The sequence below is a fragment of the Pezoporus flaviventris genome, unplaced genomic scaffold (assembly GCF_033815535.1).
Source record: "Pezoporus flaviventris isolate CSIRO_AGI_PZ_B2104156 unplaced genomic scaffold, CSIRO_AGI_Pfla_v1 ptg000132l, whole genome shotgun sequence".
Classification (NCBI taxonomy): Eukaryota; Metazoa; Chordata; class Aves; order Psittaciformes; family Psittacidae; genus Pezoporus; species Pezoporus flaviventris.
The window spans coordinates 1782103-1795556 of NW_026892680.1; the positions used below are offsets into that span (position 1 = coordinate 1782103).

The window sequence follows — 13454 nt, forward strand, 5'->3', positions numbered from 1 at the left end:
TGGCCTTGAGCACTGCCAGGGATGGGGCAGCCACAGCTTCTCTGGGCACCCTGTGCCAGTGCCTCAGCACCCTCCCAGGGAAGAGCTTCTGCCTAAGATCTAACCTGAACTCGCCCTGTTTCAGTCTGAACCCATCACCCCTTGTCCTATGGCTGCAGTCCCTGATGAAGAGTCCCTCCCCAGCATCCTTGGAGCCCCCTTCAGACACTGGAAGCTGCTCTGAGGTCTCCACGCAGCTTCTCTCTTCCAGGCTGAACAGCCCCAATGTTCTCAGCCTGTCTCCATAGGGGAGGTGCTGCAGCCCCTGAGCATCCTCGTGGGCATTCCTCATGGATTATCCCAGAATGATTTGGAGGCAAGTGTGCTGGGGACAAATGAGGGTAAACCTGCATGTGTTTCATATAGGTTAGCCTCAGCAGGGGCGGAGGTTCTTCAGGGAGGCAGTAAGAAGCAGTATTTGAAAAGTGGATTTCATAGGGAACAGAATTTCATGCAGAATAAAGCAAATGGAGTTGAAGAAATGCTGCCGGATAAAAAGGAAATAGTGCAGTGATGGAGAAGATCTGGCCGTTTCCAGCTTCCCTGCTGTAAGTTCCAGATTCCACCTCCTATTTAGCACCCCTATTCTTGACCAGACAGGAACCTGACATAAGTCAACGCTCCCATTTTCTCACACGTTACTGGGTGGGCTGGCAGGGCTGTATGTTGCCCCTACAGACATGACTTAGATGAATGCAGTGCGAGTTTATTCATGTGATTGAGTTTGCCAAGTTCTGGTGATGTCGAAAACTGGTGTGGGTTTGGTCTGACAGAAACTGCAGCTTGAGATGGGGGAGAGAGGGGTGGCCATGAGGGGTAAGGGCAGCAGCTGTAGAGTGTGGGCCGCTATGGGGGGAAGATGAGGGGTGGCTGCGAGGGGAGATCATGAGGGGAGGGAGATCTTGAGGGGGGATCAGTTTGCCCTCAGTGCCGTGGGTCAGTGATGAGCTTGGCAGTGCTGGGGTAATGGATGGGCTTGGTGATCTGAAAGGTCCTTTCCAACCCAGCTGGTTCTATGATTCTGTGATTTCTGGTTTACGTGCCTCGTTACTGCAGGAGTACTGCTTCCGTTCTCTGAGAAAAGCCATCTCTGTGCAGGGTCTCGGTGAATTGCTTCAAGTTATGGATTAGAATTTTGCCTTGGGCTAATCGCATTCCCGGCCATAACAGTGCCATAAAAATACCGTCTCCTCTGCCCCTGTTCCTTCCTCCTCCTCCTCCTTTTTGTCTACCTTCTCCGTTGTTCTTGGAACCCCCCCTCCCTCTGGAAACAGTTCCTTGTGTCTGTCTGTCAGAAAGGACCATACGAGGCATTCTCCTTTCCTTTCAGGTTCTTTCCTAGGAAAAGGCAAGCCTGATACTGATGTTATGTGTGAGTGTGAGCACAAGAGATCAGTGTGGCCACACGGAGTAACGGTAGAACGAGGAATAGCAGCAAAACCTCGCCGTCAATTATTTCTGGCTTAAACACTCGGTACCGTTTGCATCTAATTGCCTAGGCTTAGGCTGTGGTCAGGACTGGAGCAGGTTTTTAAACAAGGAAAATGGATTTTCTGATCTGTAGGGGAAAAAAGTAATTATTTAAGTTCATTGACACCTGTGCTCCGTGCGGTCTCAGCCTGGTTTGTCACGTATGTTGCTGCTTTGGGATCCTGATGTTTTGCATTGGAATAAGTAATTTAGGGAGTTATTAAATACATCAAGATGGGTAAGCTGCCGAAAGGCTTTCTGCTGTAAGATATCATGAAGGAAATTCAGGATCAGAAATAGTGCTTGTGTCAGTGCTTGGTTTGGGAATCTCCTCTCCTGAAGTTCCCAGATAGCCCAAGTTAACACGGGCTCTATTGTCAAACCATAACCACGCAACCCCCATGTCCGGGCAGGATGACACCCCTGCCTCTGGGCTCAGGAGAAAGTGCCTTTCCAAGTTCAGGGGGTTCTACTCTTAAACTGCTGTAGAAAGCTCTTGCTTTCTGTTTGAGTATCGTGGTGCTCTTTTGCTGTGGTGTTTCTGCTTTAGTTGATGGATGATCTGAAATTCGAGAGAGCAGATTTTCTCTCTGATTTTTCTCCTTCCTATGAGTTTAGTTCCCCGATTACATGCTAGTAATAACAGCAAATTGCTGTCATGCAACCTGCCATTTGGAGGCAATTACAGGGGAAGAGTGAAGGATGCTAAATGATGGGTCATAAACTTGTTCCCGTGGCAGGTATCCTCAGGAGTCAGTTTAGTTACAAGTCCTCGAGAAATTAGCGCATAGAAAGGGGCAGTGAAGGCAGTGAGAAGGAAATCGACATCTCCATGGCAGTGTGAAGAAGGGATTGGGCGCAACGGCACATCTGAATTCGTGGCTCAGATCTGCTGCTCACGTGGCTGTGGAAGGGGTTGTGACGGTACCAACAGTTATAGGAGGACCTTTACTGGGGTCCTGTGCCTGGAGAGATGATGCTGTCTGGGATCAGAGCGGGGATGCTGGGCCAAGCCTACCTGTGCAGTGAACAGAGAGTCTCATTTTCAAGTGCTATAAACGATCTAGCAGTCAGCTTCAACAGGATCGGGTATTTTGAGGTGATTTGTCTTGTATCTGTCCTATAGTTCTAGATACTGTGTTTTTGAAAGCTTTCTACTCCATGCCTCCGGTGGGACTTGCCCAACAGCTGGAACTGAGACACAAGGAAAGGAAGGAAGGACAGGCTTATGCATGTTTTCCTTTCCTCTGGAGACCAAGTGTCACTTCTGGTGTATTTTCAGCCTTCATTTTCAAAGAAACAATTGTCCAGTGTGTTTCAGACAGTTTATCAGGTAAAACAAAAATGTCTCTTAATGCTCTAGCATCTCACTGGTTTTAATCATAGAAAATGTTAGTGCTGCAACATTTCTATTTAAAAATCAAAAGATCCGGAGGCACTTTCCCCCCACCCTATGTTTGTAGGCGATGTCTTAAGTCTAAAAAACCAAACCCCAATTCCAAGATGATAGCTGAATTAAACAGAATTACATCCACAGTGTTGAAACGGCCTGGTGCTCATGAGTAAGGGGAAGTAGTACTGAAATCTTAATAATAGAAGAAATCGAAATTGCTAAAGCATGCAGAAGTCCAAATACATCAATGCCCATGAGCCATGTTAAGCCTTCTCTTGCAGATTTTAGCTCCCTGAAACTGTAAGATCTGAGCTGTGTCCTGTCTGGGCAAGGGCACTGAATCGGGTCCCTAATCCGTAGTAAAAATAACATGCTTAAGAACAGTTTTGTCAAGTAAAACTTGTGGTTTTACATGTATTTGTGGATTATGTACTTTGAAAAACTGAAAGAATACTAGTTTTCATTCTTGAGAAGCTTGTTACATGGTCTTTGAAGACACTGGGTGAGAGTCTCAGAAAGGAAAGGGATCTTTGTTTCCATCTTGGTACGTAAGGACAAGGGCTGGATTAAGACGGGTCTTGCTATATGTCCTTGCCATCTACAACCCCTGTTTAAATGTTACACCTGCTTGCCAGTGTGAGAATACTTCAGCTCCTTGCCCAAAAGCTGGGCATTTAATTGCGGAATTAGTGCATGGCTTTTTTCAGTTGTGGAGTACATGTTTCCAAGTTGAAAAATAACGCTTTTCCTGATTTCCTTGTTATCTTTTTTCCTAACTATTGTGATGCTTAAAACTGAGCATTGATGTGTGACACATTATTTGTAGCTAACAGGTCACCCGAATGTATGACAGGCCCTGTAGTTCTGGACCGGTTAGTCGTTTTCTCATTGCTAGAGACAAAAGGTTTAACTGCTTTTGACATCAGCCGAATCAGTGTATGCTACAGTTCTTATCTACTGTACAGCTCAATTTGCTGGTTAGATTAAAGCTTTAAAAGGCTCCTTAAATCTCTTCAGTACGCTCTTTGGAGTATAAAAAGAGGCAATAATGAGGCACCCTAATCCTTCTTGGGTCTAAATTGCATAATCATTGGGAATTTATTTGTGTAGCGACTGCTTTGTTACCGTAATGTGCAATTGCTGGGCTTTTTTAACACACCAGCTAAGCCCACCTGCTGCTGATCACCCATGAAGCCCGTTCTTCACAGCGTTCGACGTGAGCTCTGCATAGACAGAAACTATAACTGCTGCTCCCGTTTGGCAAACAGCACTCTGCCTGCTTGCAGCCACTGTAGAAAAAGAGTAATGGCTGTTAATAAACTCCCTTGTTCTGTTTGAGGTAAGGATAGGGATCTTACAGTAATTAGGCAGTCATACTGCGTTGCGAGAATCTTACTCGAGGAAGAGTGAAGGAGAACTTGCGCTATGGGAGTTTGCCACTAATGGGCATTAGGTTTCATCAGCTCTCCATGAGCTACCACCGGCGTCTGAAGAATCAGGGAAGGTGTAAAATTAAAGTAATACTTCTTCTGAAGGGTTCTAGGAGACATTAACAGACTACAAACGAGATTTGCTCTGTCCTAAAACGTGTCTGCTGAACTGAATCTCCAAGATCCAGTGTGGTGGGCAGGTGAGAAGCAGAGTTAGTTTTGTTGTCTTAAAGCCTCCTAAGCAGGCAGACCCGGGTCTGCTGTTAACACTGGCAGTGATTGATGCCTGCTTAAAGTTCTGCTTGTCTCTCTGGCTGAGAGATCGTGGGGTGGGGGGGGGAGTGACTGCCTAGAACCATTAAAACTCCCCTCAGGCTTTCTGATATAATAGGAATTGTGTGTTTAAATTGAGATGAAGCCACAAAAGATACTAGAGCATGGATCCAGTTTGTAGGCTGGAGGCCACTCGCCGTTCGTGAAGTCTTTTTATGCTGTCCACAGAAGAGCTTTCTCCTTGCGGCTATCTTACTGCAGGCTATTTTTGCCACGCAGGTCTCCAGCCTGAGCTCCCAGCTAATAACTGAAACTGCACAAATGAAGCTTTGGGACTTACTGATCTTTTCTGCTTGGAGTTGAAGGTCTCTCTGACAAGCTGTATACCAGAGTTGGACTGTATCCTTCATTCTGCATGCTGTCTGCAGTCAGTGCAGGTATTTCTGCTTCCACTGAAATCAGGGTTTTTGCCTGGTCAGGGTTTCATGGTGGCTTTCCACCATTCTCATGAGTAAGGGAAGCCCTAGCTTCTCCCTGTGATGCTATGCAGCAGTTATTTTGCAAGTAAAAGGTTTAGGGTTTGCCCTGATCAACCTGGAAGTAATCCCATACTTTGCAAAAAGAGTGCTTTGTAAGTAAGGTGAATGTTTATGCATCAGCTGTATGGGTGCTGAGGAGCTCTCCAGCACAGGCTGCATGCAGTAGCAGCTTTGGTTGTCCTGCTAATGGAGGAAACCAGAAGGCACTTGGTACTTTCGAATCATTCCAGGGAAGACCGGAACAGAAATTCCACATGTTTTTTATCTAAGCAAGAAGTGTTAAAATTTTAGTAAGTCCTTAAGCAAGTGTCAAAGAATATGATAGATCTCTTCATGTATATACAAGTTCTGCTTATTATTGCTGTAACAAGAAGTTACTTGTCAAAGATGCGGTATAAAAGTATTTGACAGTCTTCATATTTTTCTTTCAAATAACATAGATGTATCTTTTTTACTCTTAGCTGTCTTTTTACCTTGAGATAAGAGCAAGCTGCTACTACAAGTTTGCTGCTTGGCAGATGGTTCAAACTTAAAACCAAATCTTGTAAAGAAAAGACAGTCCATTAAAGCTTGAGAACTAGGCTCAAGCAGGTTCTTAAGATCTTGATGTTGAAAAGCCCATTGAATTAATTTAAACAGGATTTTTCTCGTTGGGATGAGCCAGAGTTTGCGTCACTGTATGTGGCATGGTAAGAATGGAGATGTTTTTGGTTTTGCGTAGAAAATGACAGGATTTGTTGCTGTTTATCTTGAAAGAATGCCAAAAGAGCTCCCTATATATATATATATATATATGTATATATTTGTTCCTGATTTCAACACCGTGTTAGTGGGCAGACTGTAAAATCTGGATGTGGGTGGAATTCACCAAGGTTCTTACATGAATTTGGAAGGCTCAAGTGAAAAATGAGAGCTCCAAGAACAGGCTTGTATGTGGCAGGAGTGCCCAGAAAATGTTGCAATGTGACTTTCAAGGCTTGGGGTCCAAAAGTATATTCCATAGCGTGGGTAACGGATGCATCCAAACAAGTTGCTGTGTTGGATTGGATCTCCCTTTTCTTCATGCATCCTCCCATCTTTGTTTTAATATCTAACAGCACTAAACAGTCTGGGCTCTTTACATGAATGTTTTCAGTTTGCTTGCTGTATTTATTTCTACTGTAACATGTCCTCTGTGACATTTTAATTGTTGCTTTTCTATTTTAAGTTGTGCATCTGCTTTCTAAGTAGTGTATCCTAGCGTGGTGGCAGCGATCCTGTTGAAGAAGGGTGCTGATAGTTGCTGAAGAGACGGTGAAGGTGTAGGTTTCAAGCAGACTTGCAGAAAGCAGGTTGTCTGAGTCAATGGAAGCTATAAAGTGTCAACACTGCCTTCTAAAAAGATGGATGGCTCTCCCAGTTCTTTAATAATGAAGATGATAATGAATCAATTGGTAGCAGTCACTGCTTGAGAAATACTTACTGTGCTTGGTAGGCAAGGCCCTCTATGGGATTTGCTTTAGCAAGTTTTATGGTTCATTGAGACATTAAATAATAGCACTTAGAAAACCAGCATATAGACTTTGCTATCTGCTTTCCCTGTAGTAACCTTACTCTTCAGGCAAGACGCTGAACCACGTTTTTAGATTTATGTTGCACGCTTGTGATTACTTGTGATTTGGAAGCTTTCATCTTTGAGGCATTGCCAGCCAGGGAGGCTGCCGCAGGCAGGATGCGAGGAAAGATGAGCGGATATAGGAGGATCCAGAAAAGCAGTATAGAACCGTGAGATGCTGGGGTGTCTGCCAGGGGAATTCTCTTGTTTACGCAGGCTTTGGGCACCCCGCCGTGAGACATTGCGTGAGAGAGAGGGACAAGGAAGCGAGTGAAGAGCGCTGTGTCAGTGAAAGCAGCTGGCCTTCAATAACCTCTCGGTCTCCAGCGCAGAATGTTCTGGTGCGGGAGAGACTCCGAGTCTAGCCGCTCCCCAGCAAAATGCCAGATTGATTTGCAGAGACTGCTAATGGAAGTGCTGGTCTTGCAGGCAGTGTTCTAGGGTTAAACAGGACGGGCTGCTCTGAGGATGTGTGAATGAGTTAGGATTTCCAGTGTCAAGTTTAGCCACATTTGTAAAGACAAGGCCCGAGAGCCGTTCTTGGAACATTGCAGCAACTGCAATGCTTCTTTTAAGAGGTGGTGGATCGCCACAGGGGAGAGAGTAGTGAAGCTGCAATAAACAACCCACTAGTTGGATTCCATCACCACGATAAATGGCAGGTAGTCTAAGTGATTTGAAGAGATTTAAGCGCTATCAGTATATTGTTCGCTCCAGCGAAGTGTGAGGTAGTGCTGTTGCTTGAACTGGTTTTCCTGTAATGTGTAAATTACACCGTTCCTCTCTGCATTCAGAAGTGGTTATGTTCTAGCAGCAACATGACTGTTCTGAAGGTGGCTGGAATATGTCTGTCTACACTGCAGTGTGTTCTCTGGGCACGCAATATCACATCCGCATGTCTCCATCCAGGTTACTGATTTTGAGCTCTTTACAAATGGCAATCTATCTGCCTAGATCTGTGCCCCTGAAGGTAGTGCCCAAAGTTAGAACCATGCCGTGATCCGCTTTTCAGAACGGTCATGAACAGCCCCAATGTTCTCAGCCTGTCTTTGTACAGGAGCTGCTGCAGTCCCTGATCATCCTCATGGCTTCCTCTGGACCACGGCTCCAACAGCTCTGTGTCCTCCTTAATGCCAAGGACACCAGAACTGTACACAGTGCTCTTTTAGGGAAAGCACAGCTTTGTGGAAAGCAATCCATCGGGTAATGCATGCTTATAAGGAGTGTGGACCAGCGTGGGCATTTGGTTGGTGACGCTCGGGAAACAAGAGTCTGTCGCTGCATGTAAGCGTGTAGCTCCAGTGGGAGGCACCGTGTCTGCTGAGCTCAGGGCATGTGGCCAGGAAAGCGTGAAGCAGCTCCTAGGAGAAGGTCCTGACTAGTTTTTGGTCCTGATTTATATGTTTATTTGCCAGCCTGCGCTAGGCAGCTGCAGTTGGAGAGCCATGTGCTACAGCGCTCTTTAGCTAGCATGTGGTGGGGCACAGGATTTCACAGTAAGGTCCAACTGTAAGGAAATGGGATAGATGGAAATCTCAGAGCAAGTCCAAAGTATCCATTACACAAAGGGGAAACGGGTGACTGGCTACTCTGATACCCCGATTGCACGAACAGGAGCTTGCACCAGTCTTGCTCATTGGGCTTTCAGATGTATATAAATGCCTTTTTGCATCCTGGGGACAAAAGGAGGGGCTTTGTACTCTGTTTTTCCTGGGAATCATCAGGATTACACTTTCAGTGCATGCGCAATTGCTGCTGACTGTGGTTCATACCAGCGTGTTTCAGCCCTTTCATATCTTTTCTATAAAAGAGGACTTCCCCCCCCCCCCCCCCCCCCCACCTCCCAGCTTTGGGCTGAATGCAGACTTGGAGGCAGGTTGTTGCATTATGCATTTAGCTTTCAAAGCAGAAACTGCGTGTCTGAAGTAATTTTGAATATGTACCTTGAGGAGAGGATTTCAGAGGTTGTGTTTTGGAGAAGGTCCTTGTTGGTTTAGTCTGTGTGTATTTTTGGACAGCAGTTCCTAGTTGATGTACTGGGAAAAGATAAATTTGATTAGGAAGGATTACATGTGTAATCTTTTGCTGAAATGTGTCAAACTGAAACCTCCATGCTTACCAAGGGCGTTAAAGCTGCGTGCAGAACTGTGGGTCAAAACTGCCCTTCAGAGGAACAGAATTAAAGACTTTTGGATAAAATAGCGACCAAATTGCCTGCAATGAGTAACATGATTATGAACTGGAGGTTAAGTATATCTCCCCTTGATTGTTCCACTGACTAGTCAAGATTACGCCCTGTTTAAAGACTACCATTACTACTTTGATAAACCGGATCTCCTTTCCCGTGTTATTTTAGATTGGAATTAAACCCTTCATATCAGAAAATTGTGCTCATTATAGGATTTCAAAAAGCATTTGTGGAACTTCAAGGCGCTTTAGGATGCCTTAGGCGAGGAACCCTGAACTGCAAGGGCTATCAGCTGGCTCCTGGATTTTGCAGAGGGGCTCAGGGTTGACCAAGCGAAGTTCATACCAAATAGCAAGTAAATGTGGGTGTGCTTTATAGCAGTAGATAATCATGTGCATTTAGCAGGTCTAATTCTGAGTGATTGTGACGAGGTCTTGTCATTGCTTGTGATGTTGAAGGATTCACTGAAGTTTTTAATATAGAACTGCAGAATAATAGAATAGTTAGGGTTGCTTCTTCTACCCCCAAGCTGCAGTGTGAAGAGTGCTACGCAGACCCTCTTTACCCCTTGTTAACTTTTCCATCTGAGAACAGAGGGACTGGTTACATCTAGCACATCTGTTTCCATTGCTGCTTCACTGTATTTTCACTTCCCTTGCAGCCTTACATGCCGCCTGTATTTAAACATGAGTAAGCAGAATGGTTGCAAGTGGCAGTGGTGGCTTTTTGTCAAAACCAGCCTCCCATAATCCTGGCTTTTCACTGTTTGTTGCCTTGTGCAGTGTCTCTGTTCATTATCCTACGTGCTTAGGAGTGTACGTACCCAGTATCAGTAGCCTTAAGTAATGCAGCTGTGTCTCCTATTTACAGTTTGAAATTGTTCTTGCTTTTGGACCTGATAAACGATACTGTCCTGAGGTGTCTTCAAGATCTAAGTGCACACTGATGCTGCTCAATGTTCTCCTAATTTTGTGGGTCACAGTGTAGTTACATCTTTAACTGACAGCTTACACTGTGGGGAATTTAGGATCAGTTGAAATGTATCGATGCAAACTGGGGAATGATGGAGCCTATCTGTCTATGCTAAGTTATACCTAGGGAGGCTCTGAATTTTTTCGTCCTGTATATTTATTCTACTAAGTTGGTTCTGTGCGTGATCATTTTTAATACCGATAGAATATTTTATGGAAATATTTTAATACTTAAAGCCTATATGCAATAGACTTGTAAATCTGTCTTTAATAGAAAATACATTATGTTTTGGAAAGAGTGAAAAATGAGAGATGGCATCTCTGTCCACAGCAAACTGTCTCATTTTCCCTCCCTGTCTGAACCCACTCTGGCTCAGCTTTGTCTGCCCCAACCTTCTTCATCTCTGATCACCTCAAGTTAGCAGGACCAGTTTCTGTGCTTGATGTAAGCCAAGGCCTTTGGCTTTTGGTTCAGTGTCAAAAGTGATGATATTTTAATACTCTGCATCCTTGTCCACAAGAAGTTCAGCTGTTGTGTCCCCTCAGAGACAATAGCATATGGGGTCATTGCTATAAAGGATAGATGGGATAACTTGGAAAGATGAGCTTGGCTGAAGATGTGTAAGGTGTCTGTTCAGCATGCAGCTGTTCCCTGAAACTGAAGTTTCTTCTTCTCCCCCATCCTAGAACAAACATCCTGAAGTGCCTGATCCTAGGGAGCAAAGATGTTCAGAGCTGTAAGCGCAGACTGTGGGCAGCTCTGCTACAGAAGAGTGTATGTACAACACAGAATCATGGAATCCCAGACTGGTTTGGGTTGGAAGGGACCTTAAAGCTCATCCAGGTCCAACCTCCTGCCATGGGCAGGGACAGCTCACACTAGAGCAGGTTGCTCCAAGCCTCTGTGGCCAACCTGGCCTTGAACACTGCCAGGGATGGGGCAGGCACAGCTTCTCTGGGCACCCTGTGCCAGCGCCTCAGCACCCTCCCAGGGAAGAGCTTCTGCCTTAGATCTAACCTGAACTTGCCCTGTTTCAGTTTGAATATTTTAGTGAAGAGGGGGGAGCAAATTAAGGTGTGTCCCCAGGCAGGGGGAAATGTAGAAAGATAACTGAATGCTCTTCATGCACTGTAATTGCGCAGTAATATAGCAATAATGTAAAATGGGAAATGATTTTAGGAAAGGAATATGAATATACAGGTTTAATTAATATTTTTTGCTGTTGCAAGGCAGCTTTTAAGCAAGCCGGTTGCTCCTCTCCTCTCCACCCTGGTGAACCAGATGTCTTTCCCTCCCTGTTAACTCCTATTTCTATAGTCCATTGCCTATCGGCCATTACCAGGATGCCATTAACTGTCTGCTGACTTCTCTCGCTGCTTCAGGTAGAAGGCATCACACTGCAAGCAATACTGTTAAAATAAAACCTTGTTGTACTCAAATGACCAGTTAGGCTCTTTTTTTTTTTGCATCAGGATACTCAAGAGCTTAGTATGTGCCAGAATGTTTTCTATGTGCAGAATGTAAGGCCATTTCAGAGCAGGTCCAGCACTGGGAATGAGCCATTTGCATTCACCGGCTATGCCATTATGCGCACAGTTAATCTGGGATGATATTGATAGTGCCATAAAACTAGCACGTACTTCAGCTCGTAGGTAAATGTCTCAAATCAGCACCTACCTTCCTCTGATGTCATGGATTTGCTGGTCCTTTGTTCATGACCTTGATTCTCCTGAGCTGTCTGAGCGATGGAGGCAGTAGGAAAGGGAAAGAAACAGTGATGCTATCTGCCCACGTACGTTGTTAGGGCTGAGGTTTTCAGGCATGCTGCTTGTAATTTAATGTGATCTACCTTGTCCGTGCTGTCAAAAAGTCCCAAAGTGATTTTCCTCACCAGATCTGAGCGGAACACATTTGCAAGGCCCAGCTATATTCTGTGTATCTGAAAGAGAAATAACGGGGCTCCTTGATTATTCTGTATTATGGAGAGAATTCACAGCAATCCCTTCCATCTTAGTGCAGTTCAGAGCAGAAATGGGCAAAGAAAAAGGATTCCACAGTAATTTTGCAGAGAGGATCTACCTGCATGTGGCAGAAATAATAGAGTATTTGGAAAGGACCTTAAAGCTCCTCCAGTTCCAACCCCTGCCACGGGCAGGGACACCTTCCCCTAGAGCAGCTTGCTCCAAGCCCCTGTGTCCAGCCTGGCCTTGAACACTGCCAGGGATGGGGCAGCCACAGCTCCTCTGGGCACCCAGTTTGAACCCATCACCCCTTGTCCTATGGCTGCAGTCCCTGATGAAGAGTCCAACATCCTTGCCATTACAGAAAGGAAATAGTATATTTCACTTCTGCTTCTGTTTTATCAATGCTAGTAATTTTATAGTTATCTTTAGCATTGTTGATTGGTTTGAAATGCTCTGCATGTACAGTAGTAATAATTTTTAGTAATTAAAATATGGTGACTCTTTTCTTACAGAAGCTTTGACGTTGGGCTCCATCGCTTTCTGGTCAGGTAAGCCAATACTTTTTTGGATTTGGAATTCCATGTCAAGAAGCATTTCTGTTGTTGGGAGTACAGGTGGCCATGTGAACCTAATGCTGCTTGGTGTTTTCTAGAGCAAGATCCTCTTTTGTCTTCCATTTACATATTAGTTTCTTCCGTTTACGTATTAGTTTGAGAAACTTTAACTCTTTGGCTTGGCTGTCTATCGGAAGTCACTAAGGAACGTCTTCAGGCGTCCTCCAGGAGAACCTTGACTTAGGAATTTTCAGTGCCAGTGTCCTACTCGCTCCTGAGGAAATCTGTTATTTTCTTGTACTGAAGAAAACCATTCAAGTGTTTTCCACTGCTAACTCGAGCACCTTCTTACTTTCTAACCAGGACTTGAATTGTATAGAAGAATGTCACTACGGAGCGTAGCATTTTCCTCCATAGAAAACCTAATTGATTGGATACACTGTGTTCTGAAAATGAATAAGGAAGGTGGAATAATTGTTGCATGCTTTGTTTGCTGACATTTAGCGGAATGCGGTGATTAAAGCAGGACACTTCAACAAGAAGAGGGAGGTTAATGCGTTTGAATGCTACACCGAGGAACTGGGTTTGCAGTTTGGAGTTCTTTTGTGTGAGCAAAGCCATGGCTGTTCACTAAGAATGGGTTTGCGTTCGTTTTTAATAACATGTCTATCACTGTCTACTGGTCTTTACAAAGAAGTGTGAAAGGTGAAGTTTGTCTTCAGGCCCTTAGAGAATCCACTCTATCCGTTGTTTCATCCCACGAAAATGTTGCAGTATCCATCTGTGAAGAGCTTTCTTTGCCTTGGAAGAATGAACTCGGTGTGTGAGCCAGAGCATGCTGTTTGGGGCCCGCTGTAAGCATCAGGTGATGGTAGGTTTTCCTTAATTTGCCCTTGCTACTGAACTCATTATTTCAGGCTACTTACAAAGACTCTGTAAGCCTTCACCCTCATTGAGTCCTTGTGGCCGCAATGCAGAAGGTCTGGTACTGATTCACAGACTCCAGAGCTCTAACAGGTTGGTTGCTCCTCTGAAGCA

General features: G+C 44.8%; 1 protein-coding gene across 1 annotated transcript in view; it reads left to right on the top strand.

Moving 5' to 3' along the window:
- The window catches only part of HHAT (hedgehog acyltransferase), a 137110-nt gene that overhangs the window by 20557 nt on the left and 103099 nt on the right, over positions 1-13454 (top strand). The window contains exon 9 of the mRNA XM_061478850.1: positions 12375-12410. Coding sequence (XP_061334834.1) covers positions 12375-12410 — 36 coding nt within the window. The remainder of the gene's footprint in view (positions 1-12374; positions 12411-13454) is intronic.